This window comes from Rhipicephalus microplus, chromosome X, assembly GCF_043290135.1.
Source record: "Rhipicephalus microplus isolate Deutch F79 chromosome X, USDA_Rmic, whole genome shotgun sequence".
Lineage (NCBI taxonomy): Eukaryota > Metazoa > Arthropoda > Arachnida > Ixodida > Ixodidae > Rhipicephalus > Rhipicephalus microplus.
In genome coordinates, this window is record NC_134710.1 from 228,172,118 (window position 1) to 228,197,823 (window position 25,706).

Here is a 25,706-nt window from a genome sequence, read left to right on the forward strand (position 1 = left end):
CCTTGTTCTATGAGAATTAGTGCACATTGAAAGTTCTTAACTTTGCTGTCTTTGTTAGAACCTTTGCTGAAAACAAGCAGCAATTACAGATCTGACATTTTAATTAAACATTCCTACTGCTGTTATAAAATTGAGCCTGTGTTAATGCAGTGTTCAAGAAACTGTGCCGCTACACACTTCTATAGCTTTACCCTAATAAGCCACTAAGTTGTGCTTTAAGGGGAGACACTGGTCTTAAAAATGAAATTTTTATTAAGAGATAATGAAAGTAGGTGTGTATATCTGTTTATTTCTTCTGTACTTAAACAGTGTTATTAGTTACCTGAAGTAGTTCTCCAGTTATCAGACAATAGGTGAAGTTTAATTAGGTCATTTCTTGCGGGTGATTGGGGCACTTTCCCTTAATATTTTTTGGTTCAGTTTAAGATTCAGCGTTAGTAAAGACCTGCCATGTGGAGCTATGCTATTTATATTGATGCTGATATCGATCATCATATGAAAATTATCCATTGTATTTATGCTTCATAATTCTGAAGTGTAATAAAAAAATAGCATAGCTCCTCAGTTTGGTTCCTTATGAGTTCAAAGGTAGAACATTTATTAAAATTGGCTTACAAAAACATAATGAAAAGTTTTGTAAGGCTACTCAGGCTGGGAAGAAATAAGAAGCTGAGAAAATCGCATGTAAAGTTTTGACACGCTGCAGAAATTTCTAAAAGGAATCTTCAAGAATAAATTTTATTCAGCTTTTTCCTATTTGTTTCTCTGCGAAAGAAAACTCTTATTTTATCAAAGGAATCATTTAAAAAAATTTTTGAATGAGGAAAGCAGGATTTGAGCCCCACCATGGCAAAAGGTTCAAGGAGAGGGAGTCCTGAAAAGACCATGGGGTATAAGACTAAAGCCACTGGTTCCTCGTAAATCAATGAGAACTTGATATGTACTTAGCTGACATGCACAATCATTAATTAAGCACCTAGAGGTTAGGCAGCATGTCCCTGTGTACTAGTTCGCTATGATCTGAGCATCGCTTACGCTCAGCCATGTGCAATGTAAAATGTACTTAGCTGACATGCACAATCATTAATTAAGCACCTAGAGGTTAGGCAGCATGTCCCTGTGTAATAGTTCGCTATGATCTGAGCATCGCTTACGCTCAGCCATGTGCAGATGTGTAGCGTCCCAAGACGGTGCAGGGTGTGCAGGGAACTGCATAGATTTCACGTTTCTGACAAGCACGTTTTTAAAAACCGGGCTAAACCAATGGACGCACCTTCACCATTCATTCAATCGCCTTCTTAAGCGGCTTGTGACATGCGCTCTCTGTTAGACTGCTCGCGTGATCATTCTGCTCACAGAGCGGGTCGTAAATGTCAAGGTGCCTACTGGGCACAGATTCCACCAAACTCTTGTCCCAACGGTGCACTTCTAGCCAGCACATTCTTCTTCTAAGCCCGCTTTTTACAGCTTCCAAAAGCTCATTGTGAGGACTGTTTTAAAGACGAGAGTCTCCAGGCATCTTGATCGCGTGGATAAACTACCGGCGCGAAGCACAAACACGGTGCGTTGAGAAACATGTACGAGCACAAGAGCAGCAGACATACACAATCGGACAGCCATGACAGCGAACGCGCAAGAAAAAGACGCGTTGGTCACGCCAGTCCATTGGAAACGTGGAACTGCGCTCTCGATTAGCATGCCGACCACTTTAGCCAAAGGGAGCCTCAGTATGGCGCGCTCAAGATGCGCGCTGAGCAAGAGCCAATCATCAACCCAGGAACGACCTTCAGAAAACCCGCAACGGTGGCCATTCTGCTTGGACGGCGCCATTTTGAGATGGCGCGAATTGCACAGAAAGGAAATAGCTTCTAGTTTTGCTCAAGATGGCACTCGCCCTCTGCAACGTTCATGGCGCACGTGCACAAAGAACAAATTTCGTTCTTTTGGGGGCATTTTACTGCTGCCGGGGTGCTTGGAAGGCCCCCCCCCCCCCCCTTTTTTTTTTTTTTTTGAGGCCGGGGTGCTTGGAAGGTCCCGACCGAATTTGGCTAGTAATTTGAGAGTGGGTGCTCAGTTACAAACGCCCCGAAAATAAGTTTTGCAAAAAACCAATTTTTTGGCAATTTTTTATCGTTCTAAGACCCGCGTCCCCCCTTAATAAAGCATTTTCCTGTTTATATCGCACAGTAGATGGTGCAATTATTCTTGGGGCTTTTTTTTTTCATCTTTTCTGTATCTCACCTGTTGAAGGGAAAAAAGAAGTTTGAGCAGTTTTTTAATTTGCTAGTCTGAAGGAAGGCTTTTGAAAGTTAATGCTGGTGATGCTGCTGCCAGGATGTTCAGTTTGTGGTATGCAGGTCATTTCACATCTAATGCATTTATTTCTATGCTTATGACACCTTAGTAATGATGTAGGCGTTTGCTAAAGCTTGATGGTTTGAATACTGAGAAGTCTTCTGATCAGATTTCAACATCAGAAAAGCCTGGTTTACAGTCAGGTCATAATTGAATCTGGAGTTATAATCAGTGCAAAGAAGAAAATATCAAACCAAAGGGCACTTCTGCTTTATGTTCGCTGCAGTTGGAATATGTGGATTGCATGTGTACTGCATAGTATCATTGAAGTTGAAGGCTTTCTCCTTGCAATCAATACAAAAAGCAGTAAGTACCTCTGCAGGAAAGTAGATTTGGCCCATCGGTGTACTACTCATCCTTTGAAGCAATGACTGGAGAATGCTCGATTGATTCTGTGCTTTTGCACATCTTTCTTACCACCTCTGCAAAAATTCTAAATGTGTTCCGCATGTTTAAAACACTTTCACCCCTTGGGGATTTTACTTGTCAATTAAACGGCTCTTAAATTACCTGCGATATTAACATTTAGAACAAACACTCATAAATTTCAGAATTCCATCACAATCACCAATGTCAAACATGTTGGTGTTAGTGCTATGCACTGCTGGCACTTAGTGAAATTTTCAAAAAGTAGAAAATTTCACTCTAATTTCTATATTCTGATATCGTTAGTGCTGGCCTTGACGTCACCCATCGACGACTTGGAGGGTGACATTACAAGAACCTGTTCATATGGTTCCAAATACGCATGCTCCCTGCTTTTCCTTGGACAGTGAGAACTGCTCGTAGAGGAAGAGAGCAAAGCTAATGAATTGGGTGTAGTGAAGGAAAGAGCAAAGCAAGCAGGGGCCATGTTTGGGTCATCGCACTTTTAAGGGTGCAGACTCATCTTAGACATTTTTTTGTTTATTTCTTCAGTGTTCTTGATCAAACTGCACAGGATAGTGCAGTTTTTTCTGATTTCAAATATTTCATTACTTTTGTAACTCATCTTGTTCCTGAGATAACTTTGTTCAGGGCCACCATAGAAAAATAAGTGCTTAATTAAAAGTGATAGTGAAGCTATGACAACATTGATTAATGACTAGAAATTGAAAGTATGCAAGAGTTCTTTGTTTTTAGTTTTTTGGTTATTTTACAGCAAAGTGAACCATACATTTTCATAAGAAGTTGGAATTGTTAGAATTTTGATGAGTAAATAATTGAAAAGGCTTGTGCTCTAATTTCTGCTCCCATACTTGCATTCTACACACGTACAGGTTTCCATTCCAAAAAGAATTGTTGTACCTGCTCTAGCTGCAGAGATATTGAGGCCTCTTTTGAGAAAAATTTACTCTTTTGAGAAAAATGGAAAAAGCTAACACCCAGTTTCTTCAAAAACCACCAATCATGGTGTGCATTTTTTGTGATGTTCATAAAAGCACTCATAAATTGGTAGTAGAGCTTCGGACACAGGTGCTAGCAAATTATAAAGAAGCTTCAAAGTAGGCTCCCCACTTTTTGCAGGTTCTGCATTGTGCTAGCACGAAGACCCTGGGCAGTCAGAATGACATTACAAAAAAAATCACCACTTCCTAGTGTCTGAAAATTTGCAGAGATCAGAAAATACTTGCAGAAACCAAATATGTCAATTCAAAAAATGAATTTTTTATCACTTTTTGGTCCCAAAGACCAGTCTGCCCCCTTAACTCCACTATTACGGACCATTTCGTAAGGTTTCTGGCAGCTAGATACCACAACTAAATTTTGACTTGTAGATGGTGTAGCCGCCATTTAGATCCTTTCTTGACAAAAAATCTAACTGCACTTGCTATTTTCATATCAAGAATGCTATGTCGCGATGGTGGTGCACATACCATTCTTGACCTGAAAGTATTCGGCTTGCAGTGAAGAAGCAAGTAACCGAACACTGTATAGAATGTGTTTATTCTTGTGGCACAATGACTCCAAAAAGGGAGCAAATGTCACTATGGCTTGTATATAAAATTCTGAACAAATTGTGAGAGGGCCCATTAAGTCTATTAAAAATAGGTATACTAAGCTTCTGCTCTAATGTGTGATCATGGTTTAAAGCAGGACCCTGCTTCAGAAACATTTTTGTCATTTTTGAGCGAGTACCTATTAATCTCACTGTGCACTCAAACCTTGTTCCATTAAAATGACATATAACACATTGAAATGGCATATAACGAAATCTTCAATATAACCAAGTAAGTGAAGTGCCCCTAAAAAACTCGTATAGAAAGGCTAGCATTGGAAATCTCATCTTGAAGAAGTAAAATTGACGTGTCAATGAATTTGACAAACCTAATTACCAAGTCTCTGAAACCAAAGAAATCCCCATGTTTGTACAGACTACAGGGCATTTTAGCCATGACAATTAGTCTGAACAGTACGTGCTATTATGTTATCACTCTGTTTGAAATGTGGCACATTTGAAAAGCATTTAGCTGTAAGAGTTTCTTTCGGTGCGTGTGGTAACATCAGAAGATTTTTTCAGTGTCTGTAGTGACGTGCTACTATTGCTCTAGGGTACTTCCATACTGACTGTACAGTAAACCGGTACTGCTGATACACGTTTATATAGCTTCTCGCAGTTTTCAGTAGGTAAAACTGTACTTTCGCTACTGTGTTTCATAATATTGCAGACTCGTAAAATTCTGTGAGAAACTGAAACATCGAAAAACTTGAAACCTGTTTCTGAAGCAGGGTGTTTCGTTAAGGTCTTTGTATTTATTGATGTACATATAGCTGAACTCTCACTTGCAATGCAAGTATCGGGACATCATAGATATTGCGGCCCAACTGTGCAGCATCTCTCTAATATTGGCTGGCTTGCTGTTACTTGTTTGTCAAGTTAGGAAAGTTGGAATTTAGGCTAGTGTGAATCTGTACAGTTGCACAGAGATTTTGTAGCATTCTAAAATACCTTATGCTCTTTTGCATTTAGTTACCTGACTACGCAATACTTTTTTGCAGACTAGTTGGTTCATACTTGAAAAATTGAATTGCTGCATAAACTTGAAGGAAAACAAGGGAGACAGGAAAGAGCGCAGACTACCTACTGTTTGTCGTTTATTGAAGCCAATATATACGCATGCTACGCTGCGCTTCCACGAGGCGCACAAAACCAAAGATGCCGCAAACAAAGCCGACCCAAAACAAATCAAATCAAAATTGACTGCCACCACAATGACAAAAGTGAAAAATGGCAAAATACAAAAGTGATACCCACCACAAACCAAACTGCGTATTCCCAAGGTGTGTGCTCATCTTTTTTGGGAATACGCAGTTTAGATTGTGGTGGGTATCACTTTTGTATTTTGCCATTTTTCACTTTTGTCATTGTGGTGGCAGTCAATTTTGATTTGATTTGTTTTGGGTCGGCATTGTTTGTGGCATCTTTGGTTTTGTGCGCGTCGTGAAAGCGCAGTGTAGCATGTGTATATATTGGCTTCAAGAAACGACAATAAACAGTAGGTAGTCTGCGCTCTTTCCTGTCTCCCTTGTTTTCCTTCAAGTTTGTGCAGCAATTCAATTTTTCAAATCTACCTGACAACCTTGTAACTTGAGGCATGCTGTGTTGCACTTGAAAGGGAAAGTCAAATAACAATTTACGTCAGAGTGCAAGCTCAATGTATGACACCTAAAATGACAATATTATCAACACAGGCATAGTTATCGAGAAGTTAAGCTAAATGCAGAAGAAAACAAGCGCCGCAGTATACTTTCAAAATGATCCCGGTGACATCAGGCGGACCGCCTACAATTAATCACTAGTAATCATTCTAACTGCATTAAAGAACCTTCCGTGCACCAAGAGACACAATAAAATGCTGCTTTTCCATTTATGTTTGATTCATGAAAAAAAGAACCGCCGCACGTTACTCTGAGGGATGGCACGAGTGGTTCAAAAATTCAATTTTCGCGTGGTTACACGGGACAGGTGGTGCTATCTAGCGGAGTGCAGTTGAAACAAAAGCATCTCATCTGCAATCTTTGAGCCAATGGAGGAAAATTGATCAATGGTCGTTTTTGCTGCTGTGGCTCCCACTGCTTTCGGTATGCTGCTACTAGCAGCAGTAAAGCTGGGCAACGTTGTGCACAGCAACAGTGACTCGAGACTGACCGGTCGGTTCGCTTCTGGAGGCTGGTAATTTGAAGCGCGCTAACCCGATGTGGACCACTAAAACGTGATTTTATTTCAAAATATGCCCTTTCTTCGCACAAAAGTAACACTACGAGGTGCAAATATGTATCTCCTAATGTGCCCCATCCCCAACAATATAGACAGTGCCACAGCAGATGTTGGCATTGACTGAAATAGCGACAGACACTGTTGGCTTTCCTCAATACGTACCTGCACTTCTCTACAGTGGTGTGATACCAATGCGCAATTGGTAGTTTTAAATACTGAGCCTGCACAACACATGCAGTTGTGTATGCAAGCATGCATTTCTCGTGGCGGCCCGACGTGTATGGGGGAGAGGGTGCCACCTATTCGATGCATCGCCAAGCAGCCTCGGCTTCCCATACGCACCGCTTGGTGGTAATCACACTTCTAGTGTTTTAGGCACTAACCTCGTCGTCTGTCGCCATTATGTGTTAGTAATGACACTGTGCCTAACTCTTCTGACAAGAGGCTGTTGGCAACGTGGAATCCGTTTCGTTTTTATGCGCAGGCAAATTTCGAACTCAATTTATCTAGAGAAATATGTGCGTTGTATGCAATTTTTTAAGTTTGAGAAAGAAGGATCACTGGCACATCTTTCAACTAAGTAATCCTGCCATTGGCAAGAATAATTTAGTCTACATTTTTTGGAGAAACACAAGGTCGTGTTGTGAGCTTATTCAGGCAGTCTGTGCCCGTTCTTCTGGCAAGGCTGAGTGTCGCTGCTCATATTCTTAGTTTTTCTATTATATGACAAACGGACTATGCGACTGTTTTGTGTGGTCCCCTGAAAGTTGTATAATTGGGGTTCCATGATATGGTTAAGCTCAACACTTGGGGGCATTTGTCTTGGAATAGCTATCACACTACTGGTGGCACTGTTGATGGTGTTAAAAAAAAAAGGTGAAGGGCTAATGGTAGGGATGGTGATACTTCAGTTATACAAGGGACTATGCAAGGGGTTATGCTTTTCCCAGCCAGAACTCGCAATATATTACTCTAGTTTTCAGGTCCCCTTCAGGCGCCTTTGGTCACTTGTGCAGACTCCCAAAGAGTGGTTTTATGATTATCTACTTATGGTTGAGTTACGATTTGTTGTGCTATCTGTATGCAGGAAAAGCTTGTTGGTAGTTTCTTTTGCAAGTAAATTAACTAAAATTTAAGCGAATTATCTTTTCTTGCTTTTTATGGTTACTCACTGAACCAGTCGTCCTAACTCTAGAATAGGTGAGAAATAGTGGTAGTGCAATCGCCCGGAGTTGTGCGTTTATTCTTGCAGTTATTTCGACCATAATTTTTGGTTAATCACCTCTTCTGTATATTATCTACAGCTCTTGCATTCAAAGGGGAAACAGTACTTAACAAATACAAAAAGCTTTATTAGTTCCCACATTGCAGTGCTCTTGTGGTCTGTCTTATCAATCCATGGTAGGGCAATTGAGGATGAATCCCTCAATACATTTGGCAAATTGATTACAAGGCAATGTTTATTGATCACTCTGTACTTCCAGTAGAATTATCATGCTACTTTATCTGTCCGGTATGGTGTCAGATGACAGTTGGCCAGAGTACTGCCGAAGGAAATGAAGCATGTGTGCGAGTGATACTACAGTATACAGGTAGTTCTCTGAACTTTTCTTGGCCTATTATCTCAAGACAAATTGTCACTGAAGCTCAGTTTGATATGTAATGATTGTCATGGATTGTAGTGCAGTGATGGAAGTGCTGCTTTAAACTACTACTCCAAAAGAGAAATGCTGCTCCAAAGTGCACTATTTGCTAGTAACTGCTCCAAACCTGCTCTGAAAAGATGTTGGCAAACTAAAAAGAATGTAGTTAAACTATAGTGTCTAGAATATACTTACTAGTGTGCTGACCGCGCGCGTCGCACATGCGTTTTATGCGGGTCGCGTGTGCTTTGGATGTACTTTGGATGTGCGTTCGTAAACGGTTGTGGTGTAGTTGCAGGGCATATCTGCTGTTGAACACACAGCGCATTCCTCCCCATATCTTTGCAGTGTTTCTTTTCAGTACGCATCGTTCACGCTTGTGTCCCTTCACGAAACCGGGATGTCGCAGAAAAAAAGACGCAAGGAGAGCCCATTTTTTTTTATTTTTCATATTGTGTGAGTGGATACTGCTCTAATGAGCACATATTATTCAGCGGCCCTGCAGACCCAGAACTTTGAGCAGAGTAGGATAAAAACATAAAGCGAAATGATCGAAGACTAACTGTGGCGGCTGTGGTTAGTGAGAAACATTTTAGGGATTGCTACATTTAGCGCTCCTTTAATATTAGTCAATGGTGTCATCAGTGAAATTCCCCGTGAAAAACTTAAACTAAAAATTTGTATCCTTCATTTTATTTGCAACTCTCTATTTCTTTTCACGGCCAAGATGACTTCTTGTTTAAACTAGCATCGCCGACACCGGCGTTTCTACGAAATCGGTTGTTTAATGCTGTTGCGTTAATATTCATTATTTTTTTGCACCACTTGAAAATGTCCGCATCGGTACCGGGTGTTTCAATAAATGTCCGAAATCCTAAAAAAATCTATATGTGCTGTAGCACTCAGACCATATTAGTTATGAAATTAAACTGTTTAAGTTCAGCTAGCATCAACGACATTGAAGATTTGAAGTTAATGTGAAGAACTCATCCTACCTTTGAGCAATAGAAAAATTGGCTTATAATAAGGAAATGTTGTGCCATAATTAAATCAACCAAATGCGAGTGTTTCACTGTTGAATTTTGTCGAACTTCATTAAAGTTCACTTTTTCTCTGGGAAATCACGCGTATTTATTTATTTATTCGTAATTTTTTTATCAAACACTTGGTATCGTACACCGTATTAATGATAACTGGGTGTATATTCATTAGTAAACTGCAACGAACAAATATTGCCTTGATTACACATCGCCTCCCAATCAGCATTCTACAGTTCTAAGTGAACTGGGAGAGCTCATCGGTGCCTGTCGTACGTGCGCTTTGGCAGAGAGACTGCCGCGGCCATTGTAGAGGCACCGCAGACTCCACTCCGCTCTGGCTCGGGTTGCTCGGCATAGCACTGTCACTGCGGCTATCGCTGTCTGGTGGCTGCCGGTGGAAGGCATTATACACTAAGTATCTTCTAGGCACTATAGTTACACCATTGGACCATCCCTTGAGCCTAAGTGAAACCAAAAGAAAGCTGTATATATACACTATCATCTCAGTATGCTACTCGGTGGCGTAAATCTAGGAAAAATCTCAAGGGGTGAAACATATCGGGCCATGGTGTCCAATTCATATTTTTAATGTGGGTTGTATTTTTATTTATGTAAGAAATAAACCATGCTTTCAAATAAAATTGAAAAAAAAAAAACGAGCATGGGGTTCGAGCTTGACGAATTGCATTGTTCTATTCATTCTTTTTTTTCCTTTTTTTTATTTCCATAGTTCACACAGCTTGAGGGGCATTAAACCCAGGTTCGCAGTAAATGATAAAAAGCCCTTTAAAAAGTTTATAGCACTATACTTAGCTGTTAACTCAATTATATCGTGTGTTAAAGCTAAATCTTGCAAGGGTCGTCCTCTCCAGCCTGAACAGAAGGAAGTCTGGACTCTCTTGGCCCCCCTCCCCCGCCCATAATTTATGCAAACTATTTTACTTCTTGTATACTATATGCATACTGGCATACGACACATTCAATAATATATATAAATGTTTATTAGGTGCTCAAGTGGTGCTTTACACTTCAGGAGTCATTAGGAACATGCGTAAACACCAATAGCAACTCTAAGTTATAGCTTTTTTTTATTGCTCTGAAGAGACTTATTGCTTCAAAGCACCATTTTTTTCTGCTCTAGAAACTGCTCTAAAAAGCAAAATGTCGCTTCCATCACTGGTAGTGGCATTGCCGATTCTTATTGCTGAGAGTGCATTTCAGAAGTCTTCCTTCTGTCGGATTTTTTTTTTTTTTTCCTGTGACTGTGACAGGCACAGATCATACATGCTCTATGTGTATACATTGCTCCGAATTCTTTCGTATTGTTTTTGTGATAGAGCTGCCTTCAGGTAAATTTTTATTAGATTGGCTACAGCATTAAATCAAGTAACTGAATTTTGAGAGGGGTCTGTGGATTTATGAAATCTTGTAGTTGGACAAAATGTTCTTGAGAACTGAAAAAATGTATGAAAGTAAAAGCTCTAGTCTTTTCTTTCAAAGCGAAATGCCTGAAAGCAAAAACTTCGTCTTGCAAGTGCACTGCGTGTCCGTTTGTGCAGGGATGTATCCTTCAAACTTGGATGTAAAGGAGTAATGCCAAAACATTCTTGAGGCTTTAGCATTGTCATTCATGAAGCAAGCCAATTCGGTATATATGCTGGCAACAGTTGTTCTATATTTGTTCTTAGTTTCACTATACAATATGTATATGGTTAGAAGTATGGTGTCAAGTTTCTTTAGCTTCTCAAAGTTTGCAAATTTAGGTAAAACTGCAGTTTTTTGTTAGCTTTGGTTAAATAGAAATGTGTGCAAAGTTACCAGCTATTCTGAAAGCATAAAACAAGAAAATATGCTAAGAAAAGCTAGTCTGGCTGTTGTGAGAAAGTATAAGTTCAAAGTTTTCACATTGGAACCATCATGATGCCTTATGATAGATCCAGAGGAACTACAGAGGCTGAAGCATGTTTGTTAGGTTGGCTCTGTCGATTCATTCCCATTGCCAGGAATTTGAGAATTGTGACCTGGATATCTACTTTGAGGGTGAGGAGAGAGCTGGAAGTATCTGGAGTTTGTTCTAGAAGCTAGGATTCTTCTGACAGACGTAGCTGTTGCTTTGAAATAGACTGCAAGAGATGCAGCCATTTCTAAAGCACTTCTTTGAACATTAGGACTGTGTAAAGTTATTAGGAATTATTTTTTGACATGTAGAGAATCTCTTGTTAGAAACTGTAGGATATTCGAAGAAGCGTAGCTTACTAGGCAAGTGTGTACGAATGCACATTTATTTGCAACATTTCAACTGCTACAGCATTTCTTTTTATGGTGTGCTAATTTGAAGAGCTAGATGGGTAATTCATGATCTTTTTTTTTACTTATGTGAAACATTGAATTGACACATTCTTTTGTTCCTTCCCTCATCAAGGCAGGTAAAAAGTTAAGAAAGTTTAGTAAAGCATTGTGGGTTGTTAGGTGCCTTATAGAGACCATCCTTCCACAAGATTTTTTAAATTGCTTTATTACAAGCAGTGATGAAAAATTACTTTGAGGCAGCGTGCAGCCATGAGTGAGGAGGCGAGCCTATAGCAAGCCAAACTCCTCCCCTGCATTCTTTATACCAGAGGGGGGATCATGTTAGGCACACCTCGAGCTTCTTGGGCAAGACTGACCCTTCTTTCTCTGAAGTCTTGCTGTGCTCGAGTGCGTTGACGCCCCCCTTTCACGCTGCTCCGTGCAGCGTGTGTAGAGGACGTGGAGGCTCTCTTTGGGTTGTCATGCAGCATATTTACCTAGGTCATTGCCCCATCTTGGAGAACGGCACCCACAAAAGTAAAAGCAGATGACATTGTTAGAAATTAAGTTTTTCCCATGGTACATATTGCCGAGAATCTTTTGTTAACTCTTGGCAGACAGAATGGCGAGTGCACAGTGTAAGCATTGCAGCATTTCACTGGACAGCTAAATATGGCAAGACCTGATGAGAAACCCTTCACATTTCTGTCCAAGCAAAGCCTTTTGCGCATTATGATGCAGTTCTATTTAGTCTCGTAGATAACGCAATCACAAATATACTTGAATACATTATGCCACAGGACCTAAAGGATGGGCGTTACGAAAGTACACGAACAGGCAAGTTGATGCAATCTTCCGGCAAATATACCAAAAAGATTTTTGTGTGCAGCAATAGTTCCTGCATTTTTATTTAGCGTTGCATCATGGATGGAGTGTTCCAGTTAATATGTAAGTGCGATGTCGGTCTTACATCACTGGCCTGGTTTGTGGCCAACCTGTTTTTTTACCTTTATAGGTACATAGAAATCTTCAAAAGCAGCCTGCAGGAAATACGCTCAGCAGTTGGTATGGGTGTGCCCAAGATGATGCGTCCTATGGGCTCTGCCAGACCAGGGCCCTATGACAGAGCTGAGCGCTATGGCGGCGGTCCTTCGCGCTATGGCATGGGCCGTGGGGGGCGCAACTTCCGTGGTGAGTTTCTCTAGTCGGATGCTGACTTTTAGAATAAGTATTTACAGGAAGATGCCTTGCTTTGAGCAAGTCTACCAGTAATAAGAAAACTCATTTGTTGCTTCTTTGTACTGACTTCATGCTGCGAACATGGTGGCTTCATTATCGTAAAATACTCATAGCTACTGCCTTGTCTCACATTCATTTGTGAGGCAGTTTCTTCCCTCTTTTTTTTAGGTCTTTCTGATTTTACTCCTTTGTTGTAACTCTTGATATAGCCCAAAGCCTGAAACACTCTGGCAATAATATAAAAGTCGCAGCTTTGCCGGAAAGGCAAAGCAATGAATGTGATAGCAACAAATTGAAAGGTCACGCACAGAAGAGAAAGCAGATCGAAACATGCCCCGCGGTCCCCACACACAAATGATGCACAAAACGTACTTACAGGTGCAGATGCATGCGAATAAGCGTCTCATTTGTTACTTTGCTGTCTGAGCAACGGAGACTGCAATGATTGCAGTGACGCAGGTCGCGGGATCGAATTCCGGCTGGGGCGGCTGCATTTTCGATGGAGGCGGAAATCTTGTAGGCCCGTGTGCTCAGATTTGGGTGCAGGTTAAAGAACCCCAGGTGGTCGAAATTTCCGGAGCCTTCCACTACGGCGTCTCTCATAATCATATGGTGGTTTTGGGACGTTAAACCCCACAAATCAATCAATGATTGCGGTGACCTTTGTGCACCAGGTAACTATGGCGGAATCATTCCAGGTAAAGCCAGAGGCCAGCCAATAGGATGTTCCCCCTCCTCGCCACCACGAGATAAGGGCGAGTGGGGGTGCGACCCTCCCCTTCTCCAAGCTGGGCATCAAAGATTAGAGCGGGCGCCGCTGCGCGATCTGGCGATGCCCAAGGGGAAGCAATTTCAATTGTTGCAAGGTTTATATAGTTAGGGTGTGAGTTTTTACTTTTATAATAACTTACATTTCAAAAGTTATATTTGGCACGTGCTTTTACCATCTGCCATAGTGGAGCCGTGGTTGATGGTGCTTGGCTGCTATCCCGAAGGTTGTGGGTTGGATCCCGGCCGAGGTGGTCGTATGTAAATGGAGGTGAATCGGTAGTGACCGGGGTACTGTGCGATGTCAGTGCACATACCCTTCAAAATGAAATTTTTATTAAGAAATAATAATGAAATTAGGTGTGTAAATGTGTCTTTCTCCTGTTTTCAAAAATGTAATTTCGATCTCGATCGCATGGATAACCTACCGGCTCAAAACACAAATGCCAGCCAATGGGAACGTGAAACGGCGCTCTTGAAAAGCGCGCTGGCCACGTCGGCCAATGGGAGCCTCAGTACGACGCACTCAAAAGGCGTGCCGAGCGAGAGTCAATCAGCAATTCCAGAATGACCTTCACAAATCCGCGAAGGCGGTCATTTCGCTTGGACGATGCCATTTTGAGATAGCGCATATTACGCACAAAGGAAATACAGTGAGACCTCGTTAAACCGTAGTGGGCCGGAGCTTAGAAAAAGTACGTACTAAACATTAGTACTGCTTAACCGAAATAGCGCCAGGTCGCTCACTTACCTGTCAAAAAAAGAAACCTTCAGGGAGTGCGATGAAAGAACAAAAACGTGCAGTAATTTATTATCTTCGCGCGACAGTCTGTAATCTTATTTGACGACGTGGCGGCCTAGCAGCAACGACAGCGGCCTCAAACTCACTTATGCTGTGAGCCAGCTTTTCTGCCAGCCCCCCCTTCTCGGCAAATACCCGCATGACGCTGACGCAATGCGCAGCTTCGGCCACTCTTTGACCTGGATCACCAGTGTTGTCGCTTTCCATGTCGTCCTCATCACTATCATTTGGCGCCACTTCGACAACCGAGGCAACAATGGCTTCGTTAGACATGTCCGGAGATGTCTGCACATTGCTGTCTGCGTCTCTGAAGTCGGGGAAGGAAATGCCTTCCGTAACGCCCTGCCGCTCCAGCACTTCAGCTAGCAGAGTTTTGCAAGCTTCGTCTACGATGTCTGAAGTCTGGTCGATGGTGTCACTGGCGTCATCTGCGTCGCCCGCACACACACTGAAGCCAGCACGCTTGAAGCAATTTTGAACTGTCGTTGCTTCAACCTGCCCCCACGAGTATTCGAGCAGGTGAATCGCGCCAATCAGGTCGATGGATTATAATTTGCGACATTCAATGGCCAGAAGAAATCTGCGCAGCAGATTCTTCTTGTAGAGCTGTTTTTCACCTCGAATGATGCCTTGGTCCAAGGGCTGGGCAATCGCTGTTGTTTGGTGGCAGAAACGCCAACTTCACAGCCGTCAGGTTGTCCAGAGCGACGTGCGCCGAAGCGTTGTCTAAACTAATAACTCTTCTGTTCTTAGCCGCAAACGAAGATCGATGAGGCGCACATACTCCTCAAAGAGTTTTGCCATCATCCATGCTTTGGTGTTGCTGCGATAGATGATCCCTGATGGCAACCGGGCGCCTTTGAAACATCTAGGCTTCGCCGACTTTCCAATCACGAGGAGCGGAGTTTTGTTGGTTCCAGTCATGTTTACGCAAAACGCCACTGATATTCTGTCTTTTGCATGCTTGCCGCCGGTGCACGTCTTGCCTTTGAACGCGAGCGTTTTGTCTGGTAGCAGCTTAAAGAGTAGCGCCGATTCATCCATATTAAAGATGTCATCGGGTGCGTAGTCTTCCAAGATGTTCGTCAGCTGACCATTTTGACACTGCTCCGCGCCGTCCACGTCAGCAGCAGCACCTTCTCCCGAAACAGTCCTCGTGGTAATGCCGTGCCTTGCCTTAAAATCTGGCCAGCCAGCCATTGCTGCACACGAAGTTGTCATGGTTGAGCGGCGAGGCAAAAACCAGGGCCTTCTCCACGAGCAGGGGTCCGCTGATAGGCACGATTTTTTTACCGTGCAGCTTTTAGCCACTTCACCAGCACCTCCTCTACATCCGAAAATGCCGAACCGCGTAGCCAGCACCTTTTCGCAGTTGCAGCAGCACTGCCGAGCAAATTCTCTCTGGAATTCCAAATTCCACACACCGTGGTTAACGGCAGGTCTTTTTCGCGTGCCAGAGCCGATTTTTTCGAGCCACTTTCAATAGCACGAATTATTTCCAATTTCTCCTCTATTTTCAGCACTCGATGCTTTTGTCGCAGCTTCGGCATGACGCAAGTACGAAGCAGCACAAGCACACATACACAATACGTGAAAAATGACGCGATAGCTGTACAGCACGGATCAACCAGAGAACACCTATGCACGGCGCCAATGGAACAAAGAAAGCAAAGCAAGCACACACCGTGTTTGTGTGTGTGCAAAGTGCCATCGCGTGGACAACACCAGAAGCCTAGCCGGCAGAGTGCTTCTTGTTGCAGAAAAATCCAAGAGATGGCGCTCACCAACACAGCCGCCATCAACACAAACAAGGGAGGCGTGTTTTGATCTCTGGGGCTTGCTGTTGTGTCGGGACGCCCAGTGGGGGACGACATGCTGCGGCGAGTGCGCAACGAAAACGGGAAAAACTATCTTTGACCGATACATACGCGATAAGCTGGTACGGCTTATGCAGATACAAAATGCAATATGTTCAATGACCGCTGAGTCGGGGATTCGACTTCACTACTTTTAAAACGAAACTACTTTGTATGCGGGTACGGTTTAATGCGGTTTCACTGTAGCTGCAAATCTAGATCAAGATGGAGGCGCTCAGGCCCACTGCAATGCTCATGGCGCTCACAAAGTTCAAACTTCCTTCTTTTGGTGGCATTTTACGGCTACCGGGGGGCTTTGAAGGCCCAATTTATCGTATTTACTGACTGAATTGGGTATTTGTAATTTGAGAGTAAAGGCTCCGAGGTACAAACGCCCCGAAAATAGATTTTGCAACAAATCCATTTTTTGGCCATTTTTGATTGTTTTAAAATCTGCGTCCCCCCTTAACACCAGATGGTCAATTTCCAGAGCTGTTTGCTAAGGTGTCTCTCAATCATCTTTGTTTTGAGGTGTAAAACCTCAGATGTTCAACACGTTTTTATAAAGAATAATTAATTGAGGTGAAGGTAAAATGTGAAGTATTCACTGATTGAAATAAGATGCCTGGAGCGCATTGCTACCGGTACATGCAGCGCTAATCGCCTGTGGAGCTTGTGGAACCAAGGTGTTAGTTTTTGTATAGAATGAGACTTAAAACAACTACAGAGCAGAATTACACCTTTCGGTAACAGTCTGCCTGTAATTCACCACACTGCCAGCATGGCACCCAAATCGAAATGGTACCCTGGTGTTTATCTTTTATATTGCAGCAAAAGCAGAGGATGCTTGCATTACATTGGGTTTCACGATGTGGCATGCGTGCTGTGTAAGTAATACACAGGATTCAGCTGGGATATTGTGCCTTACATGTGGTCATGTAAGCTGTGCATCCTGCCAACATTAAAGAGTAGAGCCTCCTATCATATAGCTATTAATTGCAGTGAACTACTGTGTCTGTATTCTTCCCGCTTTCTTGATTCATGTTCGATAAGCCCATTCCACATCGTGTTGCGAGCAGTGGCCTGTGTAGCGTTACATATGCATGTAAGGTGCAGTCAGATTGCTGAACACTGTCTTTTCACGTCATGCGTATTGCATCGCCAAAGCGTGTGCCACGACATCATCCTCTGTGCATTCCACAATATAGACTATTTTACAAATTCCTTTGTGTGCCGCCAGTTTCGTCTGTTTCCATTTGTTTTTTTTATATTTAACAACCAAATGAAAGGGCTACAGTGGTTGCATGAAAACAGTTGGGTTGATGTATACATATTTTATGACCGTATCAATCCACGTCGTGATATACAAAAACAAAACATTGGCCAAGTGGTGGAAAATAGTCATAGAAGGTGCGCATTGGTGAGCAATCCTGGTCACCATACGAAGGTGCACAACTGTTGCAGTGATTCGCTAGCAGTATGGGGAACTGCAGGGGGGTTTGTTGGGGGGGGGGGGGTTAGCAATAGCAAGGAGCGACCCTACTGTGCAGATGTTCTTCCCTTCCCACTATATGAAAATACAGCAGCTTCGTTTCATGAGCACCCAGTCTTGGCATTGCAACTACTGGCACGATCAGCATGTCCTATTTCAAAGCTTTGTGACTATGCGGATTTCCCCGAGGTGAGTGGTTGTACGGCACAGCACCCGACACTGCAGTAAATCCACTTCATAGGGCAGTAAAACCACCTTTATATGCGCTAAAATATATATATGCAGTGCCCGTATATGCCCATCTCATTACTTAATGCTTTGCCAAATGTGCTGGCTGAACATTTATTTGTTTCCACACTTCATATATCTGCTCGGTTTCTTTAAAAGCTACTGTGCAATAGAAGCTAATATTGCATATATTTTATATGTGACAGGATTTGTTGAAGAGGATGGCTACGGAGACTTTGGTGAGTGTTACATAGTGATGCTTTTGTGCCTGAAAATCAAATTCCAATGTATACTTAAATCTGATTATAACAAAATAGCATCTTACCTGAAATTAAGTTCGTTATATCCAAATATTTGTTATAAAGGCATGTTCCTAACACCATGTCTATTGCATGACTTTCTCATTTACTTCATTATAACCAATATATCATTGTATCTAGGTTCGAGTGCAAGGTCTTCCATGTAAGGGTCAGACAAGATATCTTGAGAAAAAGTTTGATCATTCTTTTTTTTTTTTTTTTACTTTGAGTTTTTAAGCGAGCATTTTGGCAGCCGAGAACAAACCAGTCACCTTGAGCTGAGAAGCACAATGCCGTAGCCACAAACTACCGTATTTACTCGATTCTACCGCGCCCTCGATTGTAACGCGCACCCGATTTCCACCACAAAAAAAAAAAAAAAAAAAAAACGTAAGACATCGATTGCAACGCGCACCCATTTTTCTCGCTGGCCCGCACGATCACACCACTCGAAAAAACGACTCCTTTCGGGAGCGTCTTCCTTTTAAATATGAGGTACGGGCGAAGCTTGTGCCCATCTGACATGTAACAGAGCATTGCCGTCACTGTAGTTTTACCGTGGACCGATGTCAGCACGCGAACTTGCTTCGCCCCCTTATCGACGGTTGTGGTGCCAGGCATGTCGAAGTAAAGAGGCGTCTGATCGGCATTCCCGATTTGCCCAAGCAGGTAGCTGTTGTTGCGCCGCAAGTTTAGGACGAACCTCTGAAAACTGTGAAGCTTTTCATCGTACTCCTCCGCAAAACATTTCGCATATGCATGTTCCCCTTCGGAGGGAAAAGCCTTTCCTCTTCATAAAGTTAGTTAGCCAGCACCTGCTCGCTATAAACTGGCTCCGCATTAGACCTTTTTCTAAGACTAATTGCATAGCCCGCACTTAAAGCAGTTCTGTCGTCACAAGCCGCTGTGCCGCTCGCTGCTCAAGCACACACTCGCCGAGCAGCTCTTTAATTTGCGGATACCGACCCTGCTGTGGTCCACTGAAGCCTTTGCATAAAGCTTTGCTGTCGACAATCTCCTGCTTTTGTTTCCCCCGGTCCCGCACGCACGTTGCGGGAACTCCGAACGACCAAGATGCGGCCCGATTTCCGTCCGTTTCTGCACACGCGATGACTTTTCTTTTAAAAGCGGCATCAAGGTGCACTCGAGTTTTTGGAGTCGGCCCTTCCACACCGTCGATGCTAATGCACTACTAGATGACGAACTCCTCAGCACACATACGAAGTGCCGCACATGGGAAACACATAAGAAATGGCCGACGCGCCATGCCGACGCACGTAGGGGGCGGCCATTTTGGATTTGCCGATGGCAATAGATTGACCGTAATTTTTTTGTTCGTACTCAATTCTAACGCGCATGCGATTTATGAACTCGCTTAACCGGAAAAAAGGTGCGCGTTAGATTCGAGTACTTACGGTATACTGCAGCAGGTGCCATTCTAACCATCTCGTGGCACATTTATACAAAAATTTTCACATAATTTTCTTATGACGAAATTTCCTTCAAGTCAAGGTGTTTTTCTTTTCCAGTAACTTTTTAAAACAGATTGTAGTCTGTCTTACGAAAGCACTGTGGTGCAGAGCTGAGACACTTCCTGCATTCTACTTAACAAAATTTGAATTCTTAGGAGGATCTGGTGGTGGTGCTCGATTCTCGGCCACTGGTCACTTCGTGCACATGCGAGGTCTACCATTTCGGGCCACTGAACGTGACATTTTTGAGGTGAGTTCTATCTTGCAACGCTGTTCTTCTAAATTGGCACAGGTCTTCTTGTCTCGTAATTTTACTGTGATTATTGCACCTTCAGACACCCCTCATGCTTCGTTGGCATGAGGACTTCGCTACAGGTGCAACATTGATACAGTGCTTCAACTAAACCTCATGTGAAAATGCTTGGTCATGTGAGGGTTATTTGTCTTTAGCACAACAAAATAGTTGATAATTTGAAATTTTCGCATTAGTTAGGGACATAGAAGTTCAACGTAAAAAAATTTTGCTTGCAGTTCTTTCAGCCGATGAATCCAGTGAACGTGCACCTGATCTACGAGGACAGTGGCCGCCCATCAGGTGAATGTGACGTTGAGTTTGCCACCCACGAAGAAGCTGTCAAGGCCATGAGCAAGGACAAGGCCCACATGCGTAAGTAATTCATTCATCAGTACAGCGTGTGTACAGGTCCTTCACATCCTTATAGACGCTGCTTCTTCGATATCTGTCGTAGTTGTCGTAATCCTGCGTAATTCGACGAATGATTTCGTCATCGGTCAATTCCGCACACAGCTCGAGGCCTTTGTTAGCGTCGGCAAAGCCCTGAAAGGATATGCCAGCAGCACGCAGACCGTCAAAAGCAACGTGCCGGACGGAAGTTTCTTCACACATGCTGTCCATTCCGAGCGAGATTGCATCTCGGCGTCGAGTGTGAAGTTCGCTTGGTGGCTTTCTTTCTCTTGTAAGCCTACCAGAGCGATTGTGTGCTTCAAAGCGGCGGACGGAGTAGTCTGCACCGTGACTGTAAATGGCAAATTCGCTTCACGAAAACCACAGCACCAAACAGCTAGAAACTGTCGATGCTAAAGATTGGGAAGCATGAATGCTGAAGATATCGTGCAAAGGCACACAATCTACCGCAGAGCTCACAAAACATGTGAACGAACGCAGTGAGGTTTGACCACAGGTTTGTCTAAGCTATGGTTGTCAACGATTGGCATGTATAGATTGCGGCAATACCGGTAAGAAGCTTGAAAAGTTGGACGGCAAAGGCTATAAGCGTCTGAAATTTCTGGCTTTTTCATGGATTCTATTGGGAACTTGACAGTGCCACAGATGAGTCCAAGAAATCGGGAATGTCCAGAATTTTAAGAGTGAGAAATTGGATGTCGACTGTACATCCAATTCTGCTCGTCCCCAAGCGTAGCCTGAAGCAGGGCATTATTGGGATTTTCGTTTGGCTCCTCTAACCCCAATAAAAAAGATTTTCATATCTAATTTGCTGCACTTATATTTTTCAAAAAGTTTTGTAGTCCCCGCCAGATACGAAAAAGCGGGTGGCGACTGTACACCCTTGCACCATGCTAAAAATCTAGTGTTGGCATTCGATGCGTCAATTGGCGAACATTCAAATTTGCTTATTTGGAAGAAAGCCCCAATAATATTGAGGTTGGCTTCAGCTTGCGGATGTAGAAACGAGACTATAGCATGATAAAACTTGACATGGCTCCAAAATTTTTCTTTCGGGGAGGGGGGGCTGTGAGCCAGGTAGCTGGTGACTGATGTTACGTGACACGAGCTAGACTATTTGTGTTTGCAGAAGCCATCAGCTGTAGAATTTCGGTCATTTGGTTACCCACTCTCTTGCCTTCAGAAGTTGTATCCAACTCTAGCATACAGACTATGGGCTTGCAAAATAAATTGTTGTAACACGCAAAGTAACTAGTTAAAATGGATTGTTTGTTTGCATATTGCAGGCATGTGAAGTTCCTACTTGTTACAATGTCTGGAAGCTATTAGAGAGCTCGTATTGCTTTAATATGTCTTAAATGGGCATAAAATTAGTGTACCAGCTATAGCGTGGTCAAGCTAAGTACAGTCGGACATGGATATATTGAACCCTCATATATAAAATATTTGGGTATATCAAACTCGCAAGTTATCCCCTTGAAATTCCTTTGTAAAACTGTACAAGTTTGCACATTTATATCGAACAGTACTCTTTACCCGCCTTCGGAAATATTGAACACCGCGCGAGCTGGAAGGTGCGCTTTGGTACTCACAGTGTCCCGCGGTAACGCGGCTCCACACTAGAGTTGAAAGTGTGCTTTGGCACTTGCAGCGCTTGGTGACCTCTGCGCGGTCCCACGGTTTTGTGAACCCAAAACGCCCGAAAAAAGGTCAAGACGGGGCGGCTCCGACGGCACAGTCTTCAACTAGCGGAAAATCTTTTTTTTTTCTTTTTTATGCTTTCTCCGCGTAACCATCGGTTCAGAGAGCCGGAACGAAGGAGGTAATGACCTCCTCTTTTTGCCTTTTCATTAATTTTTCTCATCTTTCATTTTTTTTTTTGCTGTTTTGAGTTTTTATCGGCCAACCTCAGCGCATGCCTTTTGCTGTTGCCTTTTCTTAGCGAACACTTTTTGGCAGAGTCCGCTTTCATTGTCGCGTCGTCTACGTACCACAGCATGTGCAGCATTCTTTTGCGTGCGTGGTGTGCATTGCTGCTGCCGACTCCTTAAATTGTCTAGGTTTCATGTAGCTATGGCCAGTGTCAAGAAGCGCAAGGCGGTTGACTTTGTGATGAAGTTGAAGGCTAATCTGCGTGTTGTGGCAGGCGAGAAATGTTGAACCGTTGTGGACGATTTTACGATACCACGGAGCGCTCCGAGTACATTGTTGAAGAACAAGGCAGATACCAAAGCAAAGGTGGCGGAGCAGCAAACGTCGGGAGCCTGTCGCGTTACGGTGGAACTTGCGGAAACCGGTGAAAACTGCGATAAGGAGCGCTTAGACGACGCATTTCGCAAGTTGTCCCTCTTCCCGACAGCTGTTCCACATGGGCCTGTGGACGATTTCGTGGAAGCGGACTACAATGTTCCGGCCGTTGCGAGCCTCGCTGACGAAGACATAGTAGCTGCAGTCGCAAGGACCGAGGATGCACAGGCCGACAGCTCAAATGACGAAGAGGATCGTCTGGACGAGGCGCTGGCTAATCGCGCGTACTCCACCGCTGAAGTGGCGGTAGCGTTTGGCGTCCATTCGCTGTTGTATCGGTGACATAAAGGGAACTGGGCTGTTGCAACTGGGCAGCCTTGCTAAGATCGAGACTGGGTCTTCAACTTTATTTCGAGAACGCAAAAGCAGGCCAAGATAACCGATTTTTTTAACACAAATGAAACATCCTGTTGCGAGTGTGTACGGAATTGGTTGTCATTCATGAATGCGGCCATTGTAGGTGATGGTCTGTTATAAGTAAGCTCTCGGGGCCTGTATTTTCTATATTGAATTTTCGACATATTGAACTATTTCACAATTCCCTTCAAGTTCAATATATTCGTGTTCAATTGTATATCCGTGATCGACTGTTTTGCATTCTTTCTTGTGAATAAGGGGCTAATTTGTGGCTGCTCTCACTGTTGGCCTAGCCTTTACTTACATGACAGTGGCAGTTTTGGTTAGCACAGAGATATTTGCATGAAATAATTGGTGCAGTAGAACTAAGTAGGGGCAGACGCTTTTTATGCTTTTAAAGAAAATGGATTGGCTGGTGCTCCAAATACGCTTAAAAATCTTAAACTTTCTCGACCGCCACTGGAATTCATCTGGTGGGAGTGAGAACATCAGTTACTCTGATGCTCCCTGAATTGAGGAAATAAAAGAATGAGTTTTACAGTTATTTAACTTTTTGTTTACCTTCACACATTTGCCATAGTTTTTACGGCTACAAGTGCAAATTGTGTCGACGTTATTCCTTTTAATCAAATTTTAACAAAATGATGGGACACCTCTCATTTCAGAGCACCGCTACATTGAGTTGTTCCTGAACTCAACCCCAAGTGGCTTGAACTCTGGCAGCAATGCTGGTGGCTTTGGTAATGGAGTAGGTCCTATTGGGTCGGCCTCAGGCACCCCTGCTTTTGCAGGAACCATGGCTAGTGGAGGATCTGGCTTCGGCTCCAGCAATTTTGGCAGTGGCCGTTTTGGAGGTAAAGTTTATTTCGCTTTCACTCGCCATAAATATAGCATAATGCAAAACTGGGTAGTGCAGTATAGCCTTTTTTACTGGGGGCATCACATTAACATTGAATAACGATAGCAGTGATAGAAGTGTTGCACTGGTCACACTGAAAAGGAATTGTCGATGTACCGTGAAACCAGGATATAGGTCAAAAATTTTTTTCAGGCAACAGCCATAAAAAATCTACCCTACACCGGTCATTGGCAGCAAAACTGATAGACTGGTGGCCAATGATAGTTCTGCAAAGATATTATTAAATCTGGTCTGCAGTGCGTAAAGACTGTGTTGGGATACTAGCACACATGAACAAAAGAAGCTTGAATCAAACAATGCAAAGTTTGTCTTTGCACTGGTGTTCAATCCAGTTGCATTGGATACCCTTTGTTGCTTTTTGTGATGCCAGCAGCTCTAATTAAAGGGGCAGGTATGGCTATAATCAGTAGGTAGATCGAGTGCACCACAGAATCAGCGCACCGCACAGTGTACCATTCATTGCTGGTGGAGCACATCGCGCTCGTGTTGTGAATGCTACCAATGAAATCAAAGGCTGTCAAGTCAAGACGGTTTTGATCTTTTATGAAGATAATGCTTGAATCTATCCTTTACCATTCTGCTATGTGGAACATACGGCTGAACAGACATGTAAAGAAGTAGCATCATGACTGTCCACCGAGGTGGTTTAGCATAATAATAAAATACTAAAGCGATCCAGTCTGCAAGAAGATGCCAGGGGTCAGTTTTGCGGGACTGCAGTGGATGAATGTAGGCAGTGTGTTTATTACTACATTGGGAAGAAAATTTGAATTTTGATGAGTAAAGTTGGTGGTGTGTTTATTATGCGAGTACGTTCATTACGTCAGTAAATACAGCATGCGAAGAAAACGGCGTGAAAACATAACAAAGCAAAGACAACGAAGTGGTTGCAAATCTACAATTAACTGCAAGCCTTGAGAAGTACTAATGAAAACTTAGCTTAACAATAAAACCACAGGTTCAATGCAAGGCAAGATTTATTCGAGACATAAAACCCACAAGCAAGTAGTAGAGAAATGTCGTACGCAAAGTTTGCGGGTTTAGCGTTGGTGTTCGTCACTCCAAAAGAGCTCGCGTAATGGCGGTGTGCGAAGTCAACCTTGAGCCGATAACCACCTAACACGGAATCATCTGCAGTTGCCTTCTGACGAAATAACGTTTTACCATCCATCCGTCCCAGTCTTACAACACGTCTTGGTGGCTTTCAGCTGCTCGTGCTGTCGTCGCCAGTAGCAAACACAAAAAAACTCGTAGACTCCCAAGTGCCTACTGGCGACCCTGTTGCCGTTGTTTAGTGCATGAGCATCCGTGTAACTGTCGTATCACCTCGTAGCATAACCACAAAACAGACTGATACGCCGCAACATGCAATTGCCACTTTAGATTGGATTAGATTAAATTAGGGCTCTTCCGTTGAATGTAAGCATAATGCTTGATAGTGCCAGGCTTTTGTGCGCTATCATCATCAATTTGAAGGAGCGGTTGACTTCTCTGCTGCAATTTTCAGGGATTCGATAATTACTCGCAAAAAACAAAAATTTAATTTTCGCTTGGCAATGCGGAGGATGTGAGAATTATGTGGTTGAAGGATTATTCAAGTAAATATACTGCTACGTTTAGTGAAATAGCAGTGTTCATTTAAAGGGGGACAGGGCTCTTGGAAGGCCAAAAATCGCAAATAAATTGACTTTTTGAAGTTGACATTTTCAGAATCTGCACCTATTTTTGCACATATC

The 25,706-nt window shown here is 43.1% G+C and overlaps 1 protein-coding gene across 3 annotated transcripts in view; it reads left to right on the top strand.

Annotated features, from left to right (window-relative positions):
* Nucleotides 1-25,706, top strand: part of LOC119187346 (heterogeneous nuclear ribonucleoprotein F) — a 69,269-nt gene that overhangs the window by 17,556 nt on the left and 26,007 nt on the right. For all 3 annotated transcript variants that reach the window (XR_012887226.1, XM_037435510.2, XM_037435511.2), the window contains exons 6-10: nucleotides 12,541-12,716; nucleotides 18,117-18,149; nucleotides 19,837-19,931; nucleotides 20,213-20,348; nucleotides 23,717-23,905. Coding sequence is in view for 2 of the 3 variants with exons in the window: in XM_037435510.2 (XP_037291407.1) it covers nucleotides 12,541-12,716; nucleotides 18,117-18,149; nucleotides 19,837-19,931; nucleotides 20,213-20,348; nucleotides 23,717-23,905 (629 nt within the window). In the remaining variant the exon portion in view is untranslated. The remainder of the gene's footprint in view (nucleotides 1-12,540; nucleotides 12,717-18,116; nucleotides 18,150-19,836; nucleotides 19,932-20,212; nucleotides 20,349-23,716; nucleotides 23,906-25,706) is intronic.